General features: G+C 41.6%; 2 protein-coding genes across 35 annotated transcripts in view; one reads left to right on the top strand and one right to left on the bottom strand.

Moving 5' to 3' along the window:
• The window catches only part of LOC135114712 (uncharacterized), a 200,278-nt gene that overhangs the window by 86,815 nt on the left and 96,537 nt on the right, over positions 1–16,926 (bottom strand). For 26 of the 30 annotated variants that reach the window (XR_010275640.1, XR_010275641.1, XR_010275645.1 and 23 more), the window contains one exon: positions 11,124–11,200. Coding sequence is in view for 23 of the 30 variants with exons in the window: in XM_064030672.1 (XP_063886742.1) it covers positions 11,124–11,200 (77 nt within the window). In the remaining 7 variants the exon portion in view is untranslated. Of the gene's footprint in view, positions 1–9,777; positions 9,861–10,000; positions 10,146–11,123; positions 11,201–16,926 lie in introns of all 30 variants that reach the window. The other 4 variants (XR_010275638.1, XR_010275643.1, XR_010275639.1 and 1 more) reach the window with 2 other exon arrangements.
• The window catches only part of LOC135114711 (neuroligin-2-like), a 39,566-nt gene that overhangs the window by 6,186 nt on the left and 16,454 nt on the right, over positions 1–16,926 (top strand). The window lies entirely within an intron of this gene.

Raw genomic sequence — 16,926 nt, 5'->3', positions numbered from 1 at the left:
GCGTCGTTGAGTAGGACTGTTGGGGGAAGGGTGGCGTGTTATGTGTGCCCCAGATTGTGCCATCAACAAGCTCCTCACGCGGGTACACAGCGTGAGGAAAACTTCGTCCCTTTAATAACAAGTAAAGCGTCAGGATATAATCTGTAAAATTGCACAACGGGAGAAACTTGCTGACTGGAACGTTGGAAAATCTCCTAATGAGATTTTAAGAGTGTGGTGCGACGAGGTCATGGTCTGTGTTGTCCGAGGCCGAGGCTGAGTGGACGGTAAAAGGAAACTTGCGGGGAGAGTAAGGAGACACTTTTGAGAGAAGTGACATGTCCTTTGGCCAGGGTTTGGGGAAGACGTGACTCAGAAAAGACGTGTATGAGGGCAAGGAGAAGGAGGAGGAATAAGAGGAGGAGGAGGAGGAGAGGGAGGAGAAGGTGAAAGAGGAAGAGGAAGAGGAAGAGAAGGAGGAGGAAGAAGAGGAGGGGGAAGACTATGACAACGAAAACGAAAACACATCTTTGCAAAATGAAAGCTACATGCACAATAACAGACGGTGAAATAAAACTTTTTAAACAAAGGTTACGCGCAAACTGAACTGAAAAAAAAATCAAAATTACCCTATTGCACTAAATCAAAGAGACGAGGCTGTAGCACTGTAGTAGCGTTATCCAATGAGCCTCGTTACAAACCCTCACTTACGTCACGGTTCAAGCCCAGCGCGGGACAGATGGGCACAGTTTACTCAGCTCTTCCTCCCGTGTGTGGGTTGGTCGGTAAATGAGCACTTGGGAAACTTCACGAACGTAAACTGTGGTAAACCCGCAGGTCGGTGTGGCCCTTGAGTCTGCTGGGGTAAGAGTTTTTAACCCGCAGCAAACAAGAGCGAAAGGCGAGGTGGAAGTGCAGCCTGATGCCAAAATCTAAACTTACTTGAACTTTCCTTACCTTACATTAGACACCATAATTACCTCGAAAAAAAAAAAAAAAAAAGCCTTTTAAATCGAGTGCCTTCCATGTTGCCGCGGTAAAGGCCCACAAAGAGTATGTAGATTATATGCCAATGATGTCCCGGTGGCAAGGCGCATACCTGTCCCGCTTACCTGAGTTGGCTGTCTCCCCCCATGAGCCTTGTTTGCATCGGGAATGATTTAGACAAAGGAGGAACACGCCGACCGTAAAACCCACAGTAGTAAAAGAATCGAAAGAGATAATTGAGATGCATTGCAATTCCATTATTCAAGTTTTTTGTGCCCGAGGGTACACTGAGCTATTTCAGGTTTCTCTCGGTTCACTCTCTCGTATACTTAAATAAAAGGGAGATATTGGAATGCTTCACTCATGTATATCACCACAACTCTTCTCTATCACCAAGGGCAGACAGTTCCCTCACTCCAGCGCTGTCAGTTTTGCATAGATGAATCAAAAGCACTGTTAACACCATTTTCTGAAAGCTGAGGGTTCCCTTATCTATGAGTGAAAGATAATACACGTGAGTGAATTTGCTGCTACAAACATGAATTAATTTGATATACGAAAGGGAAGACTTATCTGTAATTAATCTAAATTAGTACACAAAGCTCCGTGTCAAGTTGTGCCTTAGTACTGGTAGTGGTAGTGGTGGTGGTGAAGGTGGTGGTGTTGGTGATGGTGGTGGTAGTAGTAGTAGTAGTAGTAGTAGTAGTAGTAGTAGTAGTAGCACTAGTAGTAGTAGTAATAGTAGTAGTAGCACTAGTAGTAGTAGCACTAGTAGTAGTAGTAGTAGTAGTAATAGTAGTAGTAGTAGTAGTAGTAATAATAGTAGTAGTAATAATAATAGTAGTAGCAGTAGTAATAATAGCAGTAGCAGTAGCAGTAATAGTAACAATAGCAGTAGTAGTAGTAGTAATAGTATAGTAGTAGTAGTAGTAGTAGTAGTAATAGTATAGTAGTAGTAGTAGTAGTAGTAGTAGTAGTAATAGTAGCAGTAGTAATAGTAGCAGTAGCAGTAGCAGTTGTTGTTGTTGTTGTTGTTGGTGTTGGTGTTGGTGTTGTTGTTGTTGTTGTTGTTGTTGTTGTTGTAGTAACAGTAGTAGCAGTAGTAACGGTTGTGGTTGGGACGAGAGAGAGAGAGAGAGAGAGAGAGAGAGAGAGAGAGAGAGAGAGAGAGAGAGAGAGAGAGAGAGAGAGAGAGAGAGAGAGAGAGAGAGAGAGAGAGAGAGAGAGAGTCCAAAATGTTGGAAAACAATGAATATCACAACAACGTAGATGAAAATAACTCAATATTTGGAGAACGAAATACAATTATCCATTCCTCCCTCTTTCCTCTCCTCTTTCGCTGTTCACCCTCTTCTCTTTCCCTCCTCTTTCCTACAATAGCATCCCTCTTCCAGCCTCCTTTCCTCCTTCCCATCATCCTCCTCCTCCTCCTCCTCCTCCTCCTGGCCGTGAATGTCTGACAAAAGCTTCCCGTCGTCATATCATCGCTTTCATAAGTGAGGGAACAAGACTCCAGGGAAGAGTATCTAATGCCTCAGGAAATACGGATGTTTGTGGCAATGCTGGAATGTCAAGTGGGCGAGTGTACAATATTCCGAGGGTGTTCTTTCAGCGATGCAGGGAAATGTGGTGAAATTTACGTTTTGTGCCGCTTGGTAAAGGTTAAGAGTATCAGTGTGTGTGTGTGTGTGTGTGTGTGTGTGTGTGTGTGTGTGTGTGTGTGTGTGTGTGTGTGTGTGTGTGTGTGTGTGTGTGTGTGTGAGAGAGCGGGATGGTGTTGTAGTGGCGAGGTATTAGGTTGTTGTTGTTGTTGTTGTTGTTGTTGTTGTTGTTGTTCCCAGTTGTCCCCACCAGACTAATAAGTGACATTTCCTGGCATTGTAGTATATCACCCTATTTCCTGCATCAAAATTCCACAAAGGAGATTAACCCTAATGATCGTTTCTGTTCGGAATCTGAACCCTTTTGTAATAAAACAATAACATAAGTAAGTTCGTTACCTAATTACGAAAATACAGTAAAAGCAAAACAATTGAATTACAAACCCTAACCTGTATTGAACTTGAGAAGAATTAAGAGTACGATACTACAAACTAAGTAAGATGAAATTGAAAACCTTATGAAATCCCTGCAATAAACTGATATGAAATTTAGTGTCACTGGCTGAATGAACGTGCACGAGTTACAAGATCATATTTACAAGATCCGCATGACTTTTACAATAGACGGGATGGGGCTGTTCTTGTGTCGATCTGCAGGGCCTCTTATATCGCTATGAGACAGTTATGACGACCCGATACAAACGATGGCGAGAAGAGGACACCCTGGGATCTGAGAGGGCAACGGGAGGGTGGGTGGCAGGGAGGTGACAAAGGAGGTACTGATGAAAGGCGGAAAGGAAGACGTAGGTGGGTGCACTGTGTATAAAGCTTCCTCGTAGGTATTACAAGATATTAATAAACAACTTATGAGAATCGTGCTGGCTGTCTTTAATCAGTCTCTCCTGTAATTGTTTTTTTATGTAGCTGTCAAGGAGGAAGAATAGGAGAGAAAGATTAATAAGCTGGGCTAGGCAGGATGAAGATGGCATATGGAGGATGAGATAAGACCTTCAGAATCTAAGACAAATAATACGAGGACATAAGAACATGAAAAAAAAAAGGAAGATGCAGGAAGACAGGCATATACGCGCAGTCCCCATACAGAAAAAAAAAGTTAAATGCTACACAGATACACCACAGACATGCCTTTAGAATCAAGACACGAACAGGTGATAAACGATACAAATTATAAAAGGAAATGTGCCTACGATGTTCCATTGACAAGTTGTAGTAGTATAGTTTATAATGCGTAGTTTACATGCATCAGTGAAGCAATAGACAGGACACACAACTGTACTGACAGCCTCCCAACGTCCTGTCAGCACACGCACCTTCCGCACTAATGATCAAGGTCGCCAAACTCCTGCTGTCAGTTACTGCATAGACAACAACTTGACTTGAGAAGCTACAGCAACACCGGAACAATATCCTCCTACAATACCTTCCTGTGTGTGTGTGTGTGTGTGTGTGTGTGTGTTTCTAGATAATGTTTAATTGCCTCAGTTTATTTATATACGCATTTGTTCGAGTGTCCATTCTCTTTCTCTCTCTCTCTCTCTCTCTCTCTCTCTCTCTCTCTCTCTCTCTCTCTCTCTCTCCCTAATCCACGGAAGTCACGCCCTGACCACATAAATGAGAGCTACCAATCACTCAACACTGCCCAAGGTCCTCAAGGTGAATCAAAACAAATAAATCAGCTCGCTAATGACAAACTCTGTAATGAAGCTGATGACTGCACGGCACAATAAACAGCCAAGTGTTACGGGGCTTGCTCACTCGCTCAACTCACTCACTCGCTCAACTCACTCACTCGCTATTCTCTCAACGATCCTGCAAACTGTTGATTTACGTGCATGCGTTTCCCTGTCTCATTGAAAGTAATTTCCTCCAATTAGAATAAACATACAACACTAACTTTATACAAACGTCAAAACAGATCATAACCAGGACGCTCACTGCCTTGCCTATTCGCGCATTTATTTAAGGGAATAGAGTGTGTGTCATGGAGAGAGAGAGAGAGAGAGAGAGAGAGAGAGAGAGAGAGAGAGAGAGAGAGAGAGAGAGAGAGAGAGAGAGAGAGAGAGAGAGAGAGAGAGAGAGAGAGAGAGAGAGAGAGAGAGAGAGAGAGAGAGAGAGAGAGAGAGAGAGAGAGAGAGAGAGAGAGAGAGAGAGAGAGAGAGAGAGAGAGAGAGAGAGAGAGAGAGAGAGAGAGAGAGAGAGAGAGAGAGAGAGAGAGAGAGAGAGAGAGAGAGAGAGAGAGAGAGAGAGAGAGAGAGAGAGAGAGAGAGAGAGAGAGAGAGAGAGAGAGAGAGAGAGAGAGAGAGAGAGAGAGAGAGAGAGAGAGAGAGAGAGAGAGAGTGTGTGTGTCCTGTGTATTTCTTCTTTAAAACTAATATCTCGCTACTACAATACAGCATTGACTTTTTTTAGTGGTGTTCAAACTGCTGATATTACATTTACTGAGAAAAAATAAAGTTGAAATGCCACAATATTACTACTATTTATTTTCTTGTAGCACCAGTAATCTTCGTTATTATGGCAATTAGACAAGTCCTGCCATGGAGTTTAATTGAAAGCAGGTGATGCTGACAGGTATGTAGATATCGGCCAGTCGCCATAGCAAGTTGCGTCACTAGCAGCATTACATGAAAAGCGAGGTAAAATTTTCAGTTCAATCTTGATATGAGAGTTTACCTCATTTGAAAAACTACGTGGCCGACAGGTGTGTGTGTTTGTGTGTGTGTGTGTGTGTGTGTGTGTGTGTGGATGGTCATAGCAAACAGCTGAATAAATCATGACTTGACAGCATTAACACCATCCCGGAAGCATAGTTTTGCTGATGAAGCGTAACGTGAAAAATAATGTTGGCCGCTGACGATTGTACTGCTGCTATTACTTGTTTGTTTGTGTGTTTGTGGAGTTGGCGAGAGTGAGCGAGCGAGAATGTTGTTGTTGACGGCAACGGTGCGGCGTCCTGGAGTGCCTCAGGGCGTGTTGCTATATCGACAGCCACCTGTACACCCGAAGCCCACGTTCACACTCTCACTCACTCACTCTCTCTGTCTCTCTCTCCTCTCTCTCCTCTCTCTCTCTCTCTCTCCTCTCCTCTCTCTCTCCTCTCTCTCTCTCTCTCTCTCTCTCTCTCTCGCCTCACAATCGTATCTATCTCAGTCTCTCCCTCTGCTCACTCTCTTTCCTGTCTCTATGTCTCTCCTAGTTAGTCTATAATTGTCTCCATCCTCTCTCTCTCTCTCTCTCTCTCTCTCTCTCTCTCTCTCTCTCTCTCTCTCTCTCTCTCTCTCTCTCTCTCTCTTAGCCTCCATTATCTCCCCCCTTGATCCTCACCTCCTCCCTCCCTTTCCCCTTAACCTTTCTACCTCACCTTCTCCCCTTGACAAGTCGCTTCTCTGCCCTCACTTCCTGACTTTCCCCTCACTATTTCCTTTTACCCCTCCTGTCTACCCTCTTCAACGTTACTGCCTGAATTTTCCCCCTTTTACCTCCTGCTCCCTATTATCTGTCACTGTTTCATGTTTTTCCCTCTTTTTATGCCTTCCCTCGAACACCTTTCACTCCCCCCCACCTCTTACATTTTCTGGCTCCCTCCTTGGTATCAGAAACTCTTCGGAAAACTTGACTTTCAAAACTTGTAGCGTAGATGTTGTTGTATGATCTTAAGGTATTGTTTGTGTCAGTCTTGGTCTTAAGTTCATTTTCTATCGTTTCTATTCTTAGTTTTGTTTTTTTCTCGTACTTTTATCTCTAAACGTTTACAAACTTGATATTTAAGACTCGTAGTACATATGTTAAATGATCTTAAGGTAATGTTTCAGTGAATTTTGGTCTTAATTTCTGTTTTTGTCCATCTTTTGTTATTTATTTGTACTTTCCTTTCTAAACGGTTACAAAATTGACATTCCAAACTCAAAGTACAAATGTTAATTCGTCTTAGGGTATTTTTTACAGTTAATTTTGGTCTTGAGTTCTATTTCCATCGTTTCTATTTGTCATGTTTTGTTATTTGTATTTTAATTTCTAAACGATTACAAACTTAACTTTCAGATGTTAAAAAGTTTTATGTTCTCAGGGTTTTTTTTTTGTCACTCTTGATCTTAAGCTCTTTATTATTATTTTTTTTGTTCCTGTTTTGTTATTTATTCGTACTTTCATTTCTAAACGATTACAAATTTCACTTTCAAAATTTGCAGAACAGATGTTATGTTTATGATTTTTTTTTTCTGTGTCACTCCTGATCACGAGTTTTTAATAATTTTTTTTTCGACCTATCTTGTTATTCATTCGTTTTCAATCTTTCCCTATTTCTAAATGATCACCATTAGTAACACAAAGGTCCATTTTCTATTACTTTTTGAAAGGGGGGGGTAGCTGTTTTATTACCTTGTTAATACTACTTAATGGTCTTACAAAGCATGTAATAAAGGTAATGGATTCATAAATTTTTAGGGCAGTAATTTCAACACTTCCCTTTTTTATATATAGATATATACATAAGGTTATTATAATATTAAACCCATAGCTTTCATTTTATGGCTTAATAGAAGTAAGTTTTTCTCGTACATGGGGTAATGAGTAAGGAACATGGAGGTTGACATCATAACAAAGTAAAGAAAAATATACAAGATGACAATTGGTACACATAAAATACTACATAAAAAAAAATGCAATTATTATTATTATTATTATTATTATTATTATTATTATTATTATCGTTATCATCTACCTGTCAATCCCTATTTATCACACCATGATATCTCCTTGCTAATTAATTACACGAGTTTAATTTCTCATATCACAGATCTAACTCTTTCAAACTGTCCGACGGAAATAGATATCCTCAAACACAGTAATATCTAAGTCTATATAAACTTTCTCACCTCTATATTGAACACAAGAAAGAGGATAACCGTGAATTCAAACATTTCTGATTTTACCTCCAATCCTCTCTCTCTCTCTCTCTCTCTCTCTCTCTCTCTCTCTCTCTCTCTCTCTCTCTCTCTCTCTCTCTCTCTCTTTCTCTCTCTCTCTCTCTCTCTCATCTCTTTTTCACCCGGGTTATATTCACGCACAAGCAGACACAAGCAATTCGAATCTTCTCCCTTTTTCTCCATTTTCTTTTCCCGGGAAGTAGCAATAGCTGGGGGAAAAGCTACCAGGCGTCCTCCTTCCTCGTTTCTTTTGGTTCTTTTTTGTCGCCATTTACAGCCGCAGGGAATAGGGACAAAGATACCTACTAATTCTTACTCCTTTTTATCCCATGCACATACAACTAACTAATGATAATGACGACACCACCACTGATGCGACGACTTCTACTATTCTTACTATTATTTCTATTACCACTGCAATCACCGCCACTATCACGACTCTAACTGCCGCTACCACCACATAAAGGGCAACAGTGCAACGGAATGGCCAAGGGAGACACAATTGTAGTCCAGGAGACGCGGGGCGAAGCGAAAGCAAAAGTGCCAGTGAAAACCAACGTCTGGCACAGTCGTTACCATCTTTGTTGCCGGAGAGAGAGTGAGAGAGAGAGAGAGAGAAGAAAAAAAATAGTTATCTGCCAGGGACTGAGGCCACGGCGAGGGAGGGAACTTCATTATACGCTCTGGAGAGGAAGAATAGCCTCCCCTCATGCCCTTCTCTTCATTTCCTCTTCTTCTCGGGTAAAAATAATCCCACCAGATCTCCCTCTCGCTTCCCCCAATACTGTGCGTGCGTGCGTGGGGCGAGAAAGGAAGGAAAGTTTGTGTGTGGGTATGTGGGCGTGTGTTTGTATGTTTGTGTGAGTGAGTGTGCTCCATTTACTTAGACATTGTTTACTTTTCCATGAAGTGAACCATAATATATATAAATAGCAAAATAAATACCTTACGAGTATGTAGCTCGATTGTATGCGTGTTTTGGTTTAGAACAGACCATTACGTATATTCTTTGTGAAGCATTTAGTGAGTGTGCAATCACTTATTCCTGGAAGCAGAGACGTACATTCAAAAAAACACAATAAGGAGGACAAAAACTTAGATATTCAAACTGCTATACCTTTAGGAGTTCCAACCAGAATGAAGCATCACTAACACCTGTATATATATATCTTTAAAGTAAAAAAAAAAAAAAAACTCCCAATCCCTGTAGTCAGTTGGGGATTAAACCTCAGTTAAGGAAAATAACACACTATGGGAGGAATAACTCGGAAGATTTAAACATTTATACCTTCACGACTTTTGTAAATTGATCACCAGGAGGAAATACCAGAGGAAATACACTACCACCAGTTATAACTTTGGGTAACAGTGTGAAATTAAACAAATTATCAAAACGAGTAAACGAAAATCAGCGCAATATAATCTGATTTGTGTGAATAACGTTTGTTTTACCTAAATATTGCTAATATGTGTGTGTGTGGAGAGAGAGAGAGAGAGAGAGAGAGAGAGAGAGAGAGAGAGAGAGAGAGAGAGAGAGAGAGAGAGAGAGAGAGAGAGAGAGAGAGAGAGAGAGAGAGAATCAGAATGTAGTTTTCTGGGTCAAGTTTTGTGAAGGTCAATTTACATAATACAATCTTAATTCCATAAAGATTTTCCCTCGGCAGGCTGTGTGCAGTGCAAGGGTCGATGATGTTAAAGAGTTTGCACATCATAACGCGCGCGCGCACACACACACACACACGTTTCCTTGATGTTCTCTATTAGTTTACTTTTCTCCTTTTTAATGTTTCCCTTTTCCTTTGTTCTCTCTCTCTCTCTCTCTCTCTCTCTCTCTCTCTCTTCTCTCTCTCTCTCTCTCTCTCTCTCTCTCTCTCTCTCTCTCTCTCTCTAAGGTACACTCCAGTCAACACAACAGGCATTATTTAAAAGTCGAGTACAGCTGAACACCAAGCAAACAAGCCAAACAAGCTCCAGGGACTCGTATTGGGAACTGACTTGTAACGAGTTTAATAATTTCGTAGGTTAAAAAAAAGTTTGCATCCCACAACAAAGGTTTTTCCCCTCAAATCTATGTATAATTACTAGCAATCCAACGCCACCAGGGCCTCTTTGCATGAGGTTCCAGAGGATTTAGTTACAGCGCTCCTGATTGCTGTGTCCATGTATCATATTTTCAGACCTGCAGTAAAATTTTCTCCCCTGGAGATTACAGTAAAAAGTTTCCTCAAATCCTGTTTAACTTGAATCGAAGGGGAGAGATTTACCAGAGACAGAAGGGTGACTTTTTTTTTTTCCTTCTTCTTCCTCAGCAATTTTTCCTCTTTCGTCTTTTTAAAACTCACGGAACCTGCGCAAAAAAAGAAAAAAAGATTAGAAAACAAACCAAATAGACAAATAACGCAAGAAAAATATAAAACACCAAATCTACGATAATAAACAGAACCACATGCAAAAAAAAAAAAGTAAAGAAAAAAAACAAATACTTACCTGACCAAGAAGTAGAAGAAATGAAGAGTTCTCCTTTAATTAGCCATCCTGCTCGTGTTCCTGTTCTTTCTCAAGTTTTCTGGATATTGATCGACGGTGGGAGAGTGCGTGCGTTGCCTGCTTGACGTGTGCGCTCATATTACAGCTGTGAGTGCGCTTAATGTCAAATGGTATCGTTCTTGGTGGCAGAGAGAGAGAGAAAGAGAGAGAGAAGCAGAGGATCGTGTGTCGCCTTTGGGTCGCCGCGTGCGTGAGTGAGCCATGTTATGTTCCTGCTTCACGTGACACTCGTGAGAAATGCTGGGAAGTGTAAGTGTGCGTTTAACTCTTAAGTAATGCTTCGGAAGGTATGACTGTTTGTAATAGTAATGTTTTTTCTTATTGTGTATATTATTTTTTGCGTGTTTACGTCTCCTTCCGTGTTGGTAGTGAAGTGGTAATGATGATGATAGTGAAAGGCGTGATGGTGATAACGGTGTGAACAGCAACAATAACTGTTATTATTATTATTATTATTATTATTATTATTATTATTACTATTATTATCATCATCATCATCATCATCATTATCATCATCACTATGATTATTTATTTTCATTATAATTACTTTCTCCATTATTATCATTATCATCGTCATCCCCACCATTGCTGCTGGCACTGGACGTTAATTCAATGACGTGGTTTGCATGCGATCCGGTCATGGCGGACGGATTTCCGATTGGACATTCTCATTAACCTCTCCTATCCTCTCTTCTCCCCCACCCCTCTCTCTCTCTCTCTCTCTCTCTCTCTCTCTCTCTCTCTCTCTCTCTCTCTCTATAAATGTCTGCTAGTTTTCTTCTGCTTTCGACTTTTGGTGACCGCGCAGATACTCCTTTCCTTAAACAATATCCATAAGACACGCGTCCGTTAAAGTGAACAAACTATTAAGAAGCCTAGTCCGTTTCCCTTCCTCTTATCTACAACTTCCCCCCATTAAAAGGACGAAAAATTTATTAACGTGTTGATTAGGTTAGAACTCTGACGAAAGCAGAGTCTCGCGGCGGGCGTTGCTTCACGGCGGATATCGACTGTGCTTAATTCCATCATGATAATTACAAACACACTTCCTGACGGTACTCACTCGCTCACTCGCTCGCTGAATGCCTGACGTTGAGGTTCCTTGCAAGAGTGACGAGTTTCTTCCCGCTGCTTCCTCATCTGGTGGAGAGAGAAAATGGGAAGTGTTACGAAGTGTCAGGTTAATCTGTTCATTTACTTACATGCTCGAATGGTTGTTGTAAAGGTATAGTTATTGTAATTTGGACAAAAAAAAAAAAGAAAATGTATCTATTAAGCAGAAATGTACCGGTAGTCAATAAAATTTTCTCCCCTATCTATCTATTTCATACTGTCTAACCATTCATTCTTTTTTTTTATTACAGGGAATGCCATGTTTAGGCCTACTGGATTCTTGCAGCTTCCCTTACGTTCATGTGTGTTTTTAATCAGTCTACTATTTAAGGTGTTTTCAGTGCTTACACGTGCAGAGCCATCCACTGAACCACTCATGCACCAACACTGATACCCATACACACACACACACACACACACACACACACACACACACACAATAAAAAAAATAAAAAATACACGTTTTCATCGGCGCTGGTGTTACGTCAGGTCTCAGGTGTATTTGCAAAACGGATTGACTCTTCCACGTTATCGTCAAAGAAAATTGGTGACAAATGACATAAATCGATGAGTAACTGCGGCAATATTTTAGGAGTTAAGAGCGAGGCATTCGAGCGTGACAAACACTAGCAATGAATCACGAGGTGCGAGGACTAAAGGTGTGTTTGCCTGTTAAAACTGAAACATGAGGCTTTCGTAGTTCTTAAATCACTGCACACGAAAAAAAAGGGGAAACAAAAGAAAATAAAAATAAATAAAGGGGAAACGAAAGGTAAAAAGAAGCGAGAGTAAATCGCATCAACTTTACAGGCTCAGGTGTCGCGCAGTGATAAATGGTTCTCATAATAGGTGAAGATAAAAGACTTTGAGCTCGATCATGATTTATGGATTTATCGCAGTTATCAAAGTACTGAAAACGTAAAGGAGACAAAATAAAATAAATAAATAAATAAATAAATAAACAAATAAAATTAGATGGATTGTATAATTATGTACGTTCTTTACTCAGATGGAGATGGAGATAGATTGATTGATAGATAGATAGACAGATATTTAGAGAGAGAGAGAGAGAGAGAGAGAGAGAGAGAGAGAGAGAGAGAGAGAGAGAGAGAGAGAGAGAGAGAGAGAGGAGAGAGAGAGAGAGAGAGAGAGAGAGAGAGAGAGAGACCCTAAACTTAACAATTTATGAATTGATCGTATTTGCTTTGAAATCACAAGAAGACAAAAATAAAAACCATAAATAGTCTTGAGTCAGCAGCCACAAGTAACACCACAATATAATAAATGTAGTGACAAGAGACCCAAATAATAAAAGGGGCATTATACTCTAATTACCCGTAAATTTAATCTGTGCTTTTTTTTTTCTCTTTCTACTATAACCACAGCATAGAAAACGGAATACAAGAAACCCCCAAATACAAACCGCTCAGTTTTCCACTAATAATATTAAAAAATTCTTACAGTTAACACAGTTTCCCCCACCTTGTATAACACTTCCATAGAAAACGGTAGACGAGGATCCCCGAAACACCCGAATAAAACTGAGCCGTTAATACCTAAAAAACAAAACCATACCGTCTAGACGCCAAATAACCCCAATCACCACAATCACGAGTAATTGAAAAATAAACCCATCATTACTGTAATTACTCCCTTACCAGCATCGCCTCGCACCGCACCTTAACCACAGCAAGCACCAGCATTACCTCCTCCATAAACGGGCGAGTGGTTGGAACGACCGACGGTGCATTAGTGTCCGAGAAGGCGAAGGGAGCGAGGCACCCAAACAGTAGCAGATGGATAGCTCGGGAAAATACGAGGAAAATACGAGGAAAATACGAGGAAAGCCGCTATTTCCGACCGCTTGGGGGAGAATGTTGAGAATGTTTGGATGAAGTTGGCTGGCTTCACGTTCAATTTCTGACTTTTTTTCTTATACATCTGGAGTTGAAAGGCTGAAGTTACGTGGGGAAGTTGGATTATTTCAGCTTCTATTTTTATTTTATTCTCATCCATCAATGTGTCTGGTGCTTCTGATTCATATGGCGTTGAAAATTAAAAGTTACATGTTCAATTCCAATGGTTTCAGGTTCCACTGTTGGCTTTTCCTTATCATTATGGAAAACTACACGTTGAAGTTGGATTATTTCAGCCTCTTACTTCTTTTCCTTTATATATCTGGAACTGAAGATAAAAAAAAAAAAATACATGCTAGAGTTCGATAATCCACCTACTCTGCCATTTTTATCCGTCATATCTTATGGAGCGTACGTCATTCATCTGGGAGTTGAAAAGAAAGAAACACTGAACTTGTATACATTCACCTGCTTTGTCATTTCTTATCTACTGTATCTTTATGGAGTGTCTATGTCATCCACCTGGCGTTGCAGATGAAAGTTGCAAGGTGGAGTTGGATTTTAGCTCCCACATTGCTTCCTTTCTTATCCGGCATCGTGTTATGGAGTACTGGTATCATCCTTTAAGGCGTTCCATCTGTCGTATCTCTCTCCATCCTCTTCTACAGGATAAGAGGGTTTTACTCTGTGTCTCGAGACTGGAGCGTTCGGCGTGAAAATAGTCCTGGATCCTGGAAAGAGAGTGAGTTTAAAGTGTTTTAAGCTTTAATATCTCCACCGAGAGACTGCGAGGTGGCTGGGGCTTCAAGCGGAGGCCAGCAAATGGAGGTGTTGTGACGGGGATGGCAGAGAGGAACCGCGAGGAGCTGCGAGGCGTTGCACTTAAGCCAAGAAAAAGGGGATGTACTCAGGTGAGGGGAAGAGGCGGCGCTGTGCTTATGTTGAAGGTGTTTTATTGTAGTGCTGGAAAAGACAAAAAAAAAAAAAAAAAAACACTATCTCACGGAGGAGCGCGCGGGCGGTTACAGTTTACACACACACACACACACATTCTCTCTCTCTCTCTCTCTCTCTCTCTCTCTCTCTCTCTCTCTCTGCTCACTGTTAAAGCAGCTGTGGCAAGATTCTCCAATAGGAGTAGAGGTGGAAGGCAGATTGCACTGCTGCTGACAGGACGAGGGGAAGCGGCGGGGGAGAGGGGCCAGCAAGAAGGGAAAGTTGGAAGGGGGGTAGAAGGATGAAGGAGCGAGGGAAAGGCTGAGGGGAGTTTGGAGTGGAGAGGAGGCTAGACAGGGCGAGAGGAAAGCTGGGGAGAGACGGAGTGGGGGGGATGGAAGGATGGGAAGAGAGGGGGAATAGAACACAGTCGTATGTTGAGAGGAAAAGGATAGAGGGACGAGGGGAAACTCAGAAGAAGGTGAAGACACAAGAGGGAAGAAGGAATGAGAGATGGAAGGAAGGTGGGGCTGCAGTGGGGTATTTGTGGGAGGGATAAGGGATGTGGGAGAGGGAGTGGTGGGTGAGTGGGATGAGAGGGGTTGAGGAGAGTTAATATCCGGCATGAGAGGCAGCTTGCATCACCCAGTCAGGTACTAAGCCGCCTTCTCCTTCAGTGTGTACGCGTGTGTCAAACTAATATTCACTCTCTCTCTCTCTCTCTCTCTCTCTCTCTCTCTCTCTCTCTCTCTCTCTCTCTCTCTCTCTCTCTCTCTCTCTCTCTCGTGATCGTCTCAAGACATCTCAACCACCTGGCACACCTTTGACGCAAGTTTCTTTATTTACCTTTTTCTAATTACACCGAGTCGTGGGAAACTTTAAGAATCTCGATGAATGAGGCCGCGGTGGTTTTCATGCAGTAAACTATGCAAATATTCGGACAAAAATGCAGCTTGGGGAAAAATTTCTCTGCACAGTAAATACAAGTTCCAGACGTGTTTATTATTCGTTAATTAATAAGGAAGAGGTCACGTGCTACCTACAGCTATTCCGTGAACGTATTCCCCCGCCCACGATCCCGCTCGACACTTAATTGGACGGAATGGAAAGCCTGCATAATTACACGCCGCTAGTCATGCAGTCAGCTTTTCGTATATACATTTTTCTATCTCATCTTGGCAAGTGAAACATATTCCTGGAAGACTCGAGGCAAACTTGATCCCAATTTTTTTTTTTCTTTTTAATACATTTCAAAACACGAGACTCGTCGATGGTTTTAAATTCATAAACAGAAAAGAGAAGGCAGCAGGAGCGACGTCTCTCCTGCTCCTCCTGCTTGGCTTCTAATGTTTGCGTTGCAGCCACTCCCGGAGAGACAGAGAAAGGAAAAGGAAATAAGATACGCGATAAAGAAGGAGAGATACGAAGCAGAACGGCGGGTAAATCGTTGCGAAAGGAAGAAGAAAGCGGCGAGGAAAAAGATTTCCCTTTATCTTTCTTACATCGCAAGATTTTACGAGACATGCAATTTTCCTCTTCTGTCATATATTTTATTTACTGTTGATGAGCGGCGAATCAGTGAATCCCCGCACGGAGGTAAATCACGCCGGAATTATCACGGTCAGTATTTGATTACGTCGGTTCAGGTGAGAGAAAAGGTAGGAAGGGATGGGAAGGAAGAGAAACAGGAAAATACAGCAAGGAAAAGGAAAATAAAGTAAAAAAAAATGAGGGAGAGAGAAATAGAGAGGAATAAAGGGAGAGAAGGAGACAGAAAGTGAAGGGAAGTTGCCAAGAAATGAGGGAGAGAATAAAAAGGGAGAGAGAGGGATGAGAGGAGCAGAGGAAGTGAAGTATGGGTGGAAGTGACTGGACACGAAATGAGGGAGAAAGAATAAACTGAGAGAAGAGACTGAAGAAGGGAGAACAACTAAGGAGGAAAAGTAGGGAGGTTAAAGAGTGATAAAGGGATAAGGAAATGAAAGAGAAAATAAGGAAGGGTTAAAGGAATGAACAAAATGAGAGAGAGAGAGAGAGAGAGAGAGAGAGAGAGAGAGAGAGAGAGAGAGAGAGAGAGAGAGAGAGAGAGAGAGAGAGAGAGAGAGAGAGAGAGAGAGAGAGTAAAGATAAAGAATGAAGGAAGTGACGGAGGGATGGAGAAAAGTAGCAAGAAATTAGAGAAATGAGGAAGGAAATAAGAAATGAAAGAGAAAATGGAATAAAAAAGAAGAGAGGAAGGGAGGGGAGGAAGGGATCTACGGTAAGAAAAGAGGGAGAATGAGAAACGAAAGAAGGGAATAAATGAAAGTAAGTGAAAGTAAAGAAAGGAATGGAGGGAAGTGAGCAAGACATGGAGAAAAAGGTTACCATATAAAATACTTAACTTTTTAATCCTTTTTTTTTTTTTTTAATGTGGCCACAGAAATATTGTAACTTTAAATTATTACATCTTCATTTTTCCAGCTGTCGTCTGTAATCATATCTTACCGCATGCTTTTCCTTCCCTCCTCCTTCCTTCCTTCCCTTCCCTTCCCTTCTCTTCCCTTCCCTCCACCTCCTCTTCAATGGCGCTCAGGTGAACCGAACAACATTCCTTTAAGCGAGACTCCGAACTTTCCTATCTCCTTTCGGTACAGCAGATTCAAGTTAAGTTCTGCGTTGCTTGCTTCCTCTCCTAGCATCAACAACAACCGGGGAGAGGCCGCCCAGAAAAACAGCGTAGCGAGACAAAGCGTTCTCTCAAAGGACACTTCCATGAATAGAAAAAGGGGCAAGACAAAACGAAGGACGCCAGAAGAGAAAGTAAAAATAGGGAGGAAATATCTTTTAAGGTATCTGTTCCGGATGGACAAGAAAAGGGAGAAACTCTCGACCACCCTGAGCGAGACACTGTCAACCCGTCCATCAGGGAGCCCTTGTGTGTGTGTGTGTGTGTGTGTGTGTGTGTGTGTGTGTGGTTTC

This window comes from Scylla paramamosain, chromosome 28 (assembly GCF_035594125.1).
Source record: "Scylla paramamosain isolate STU-SP2022 chromosome 28, ASM3559412v1, whole genome shotgun sequence".
NCBI lineage: Eukaryota > Metazoa > Arthropoda > Malacostraca > Decapoda > Portunidae > Scylla > Scylla paramamosain.
This window is presented reverse-complemented; position numbering and strand designations above follow the sequence as displayed.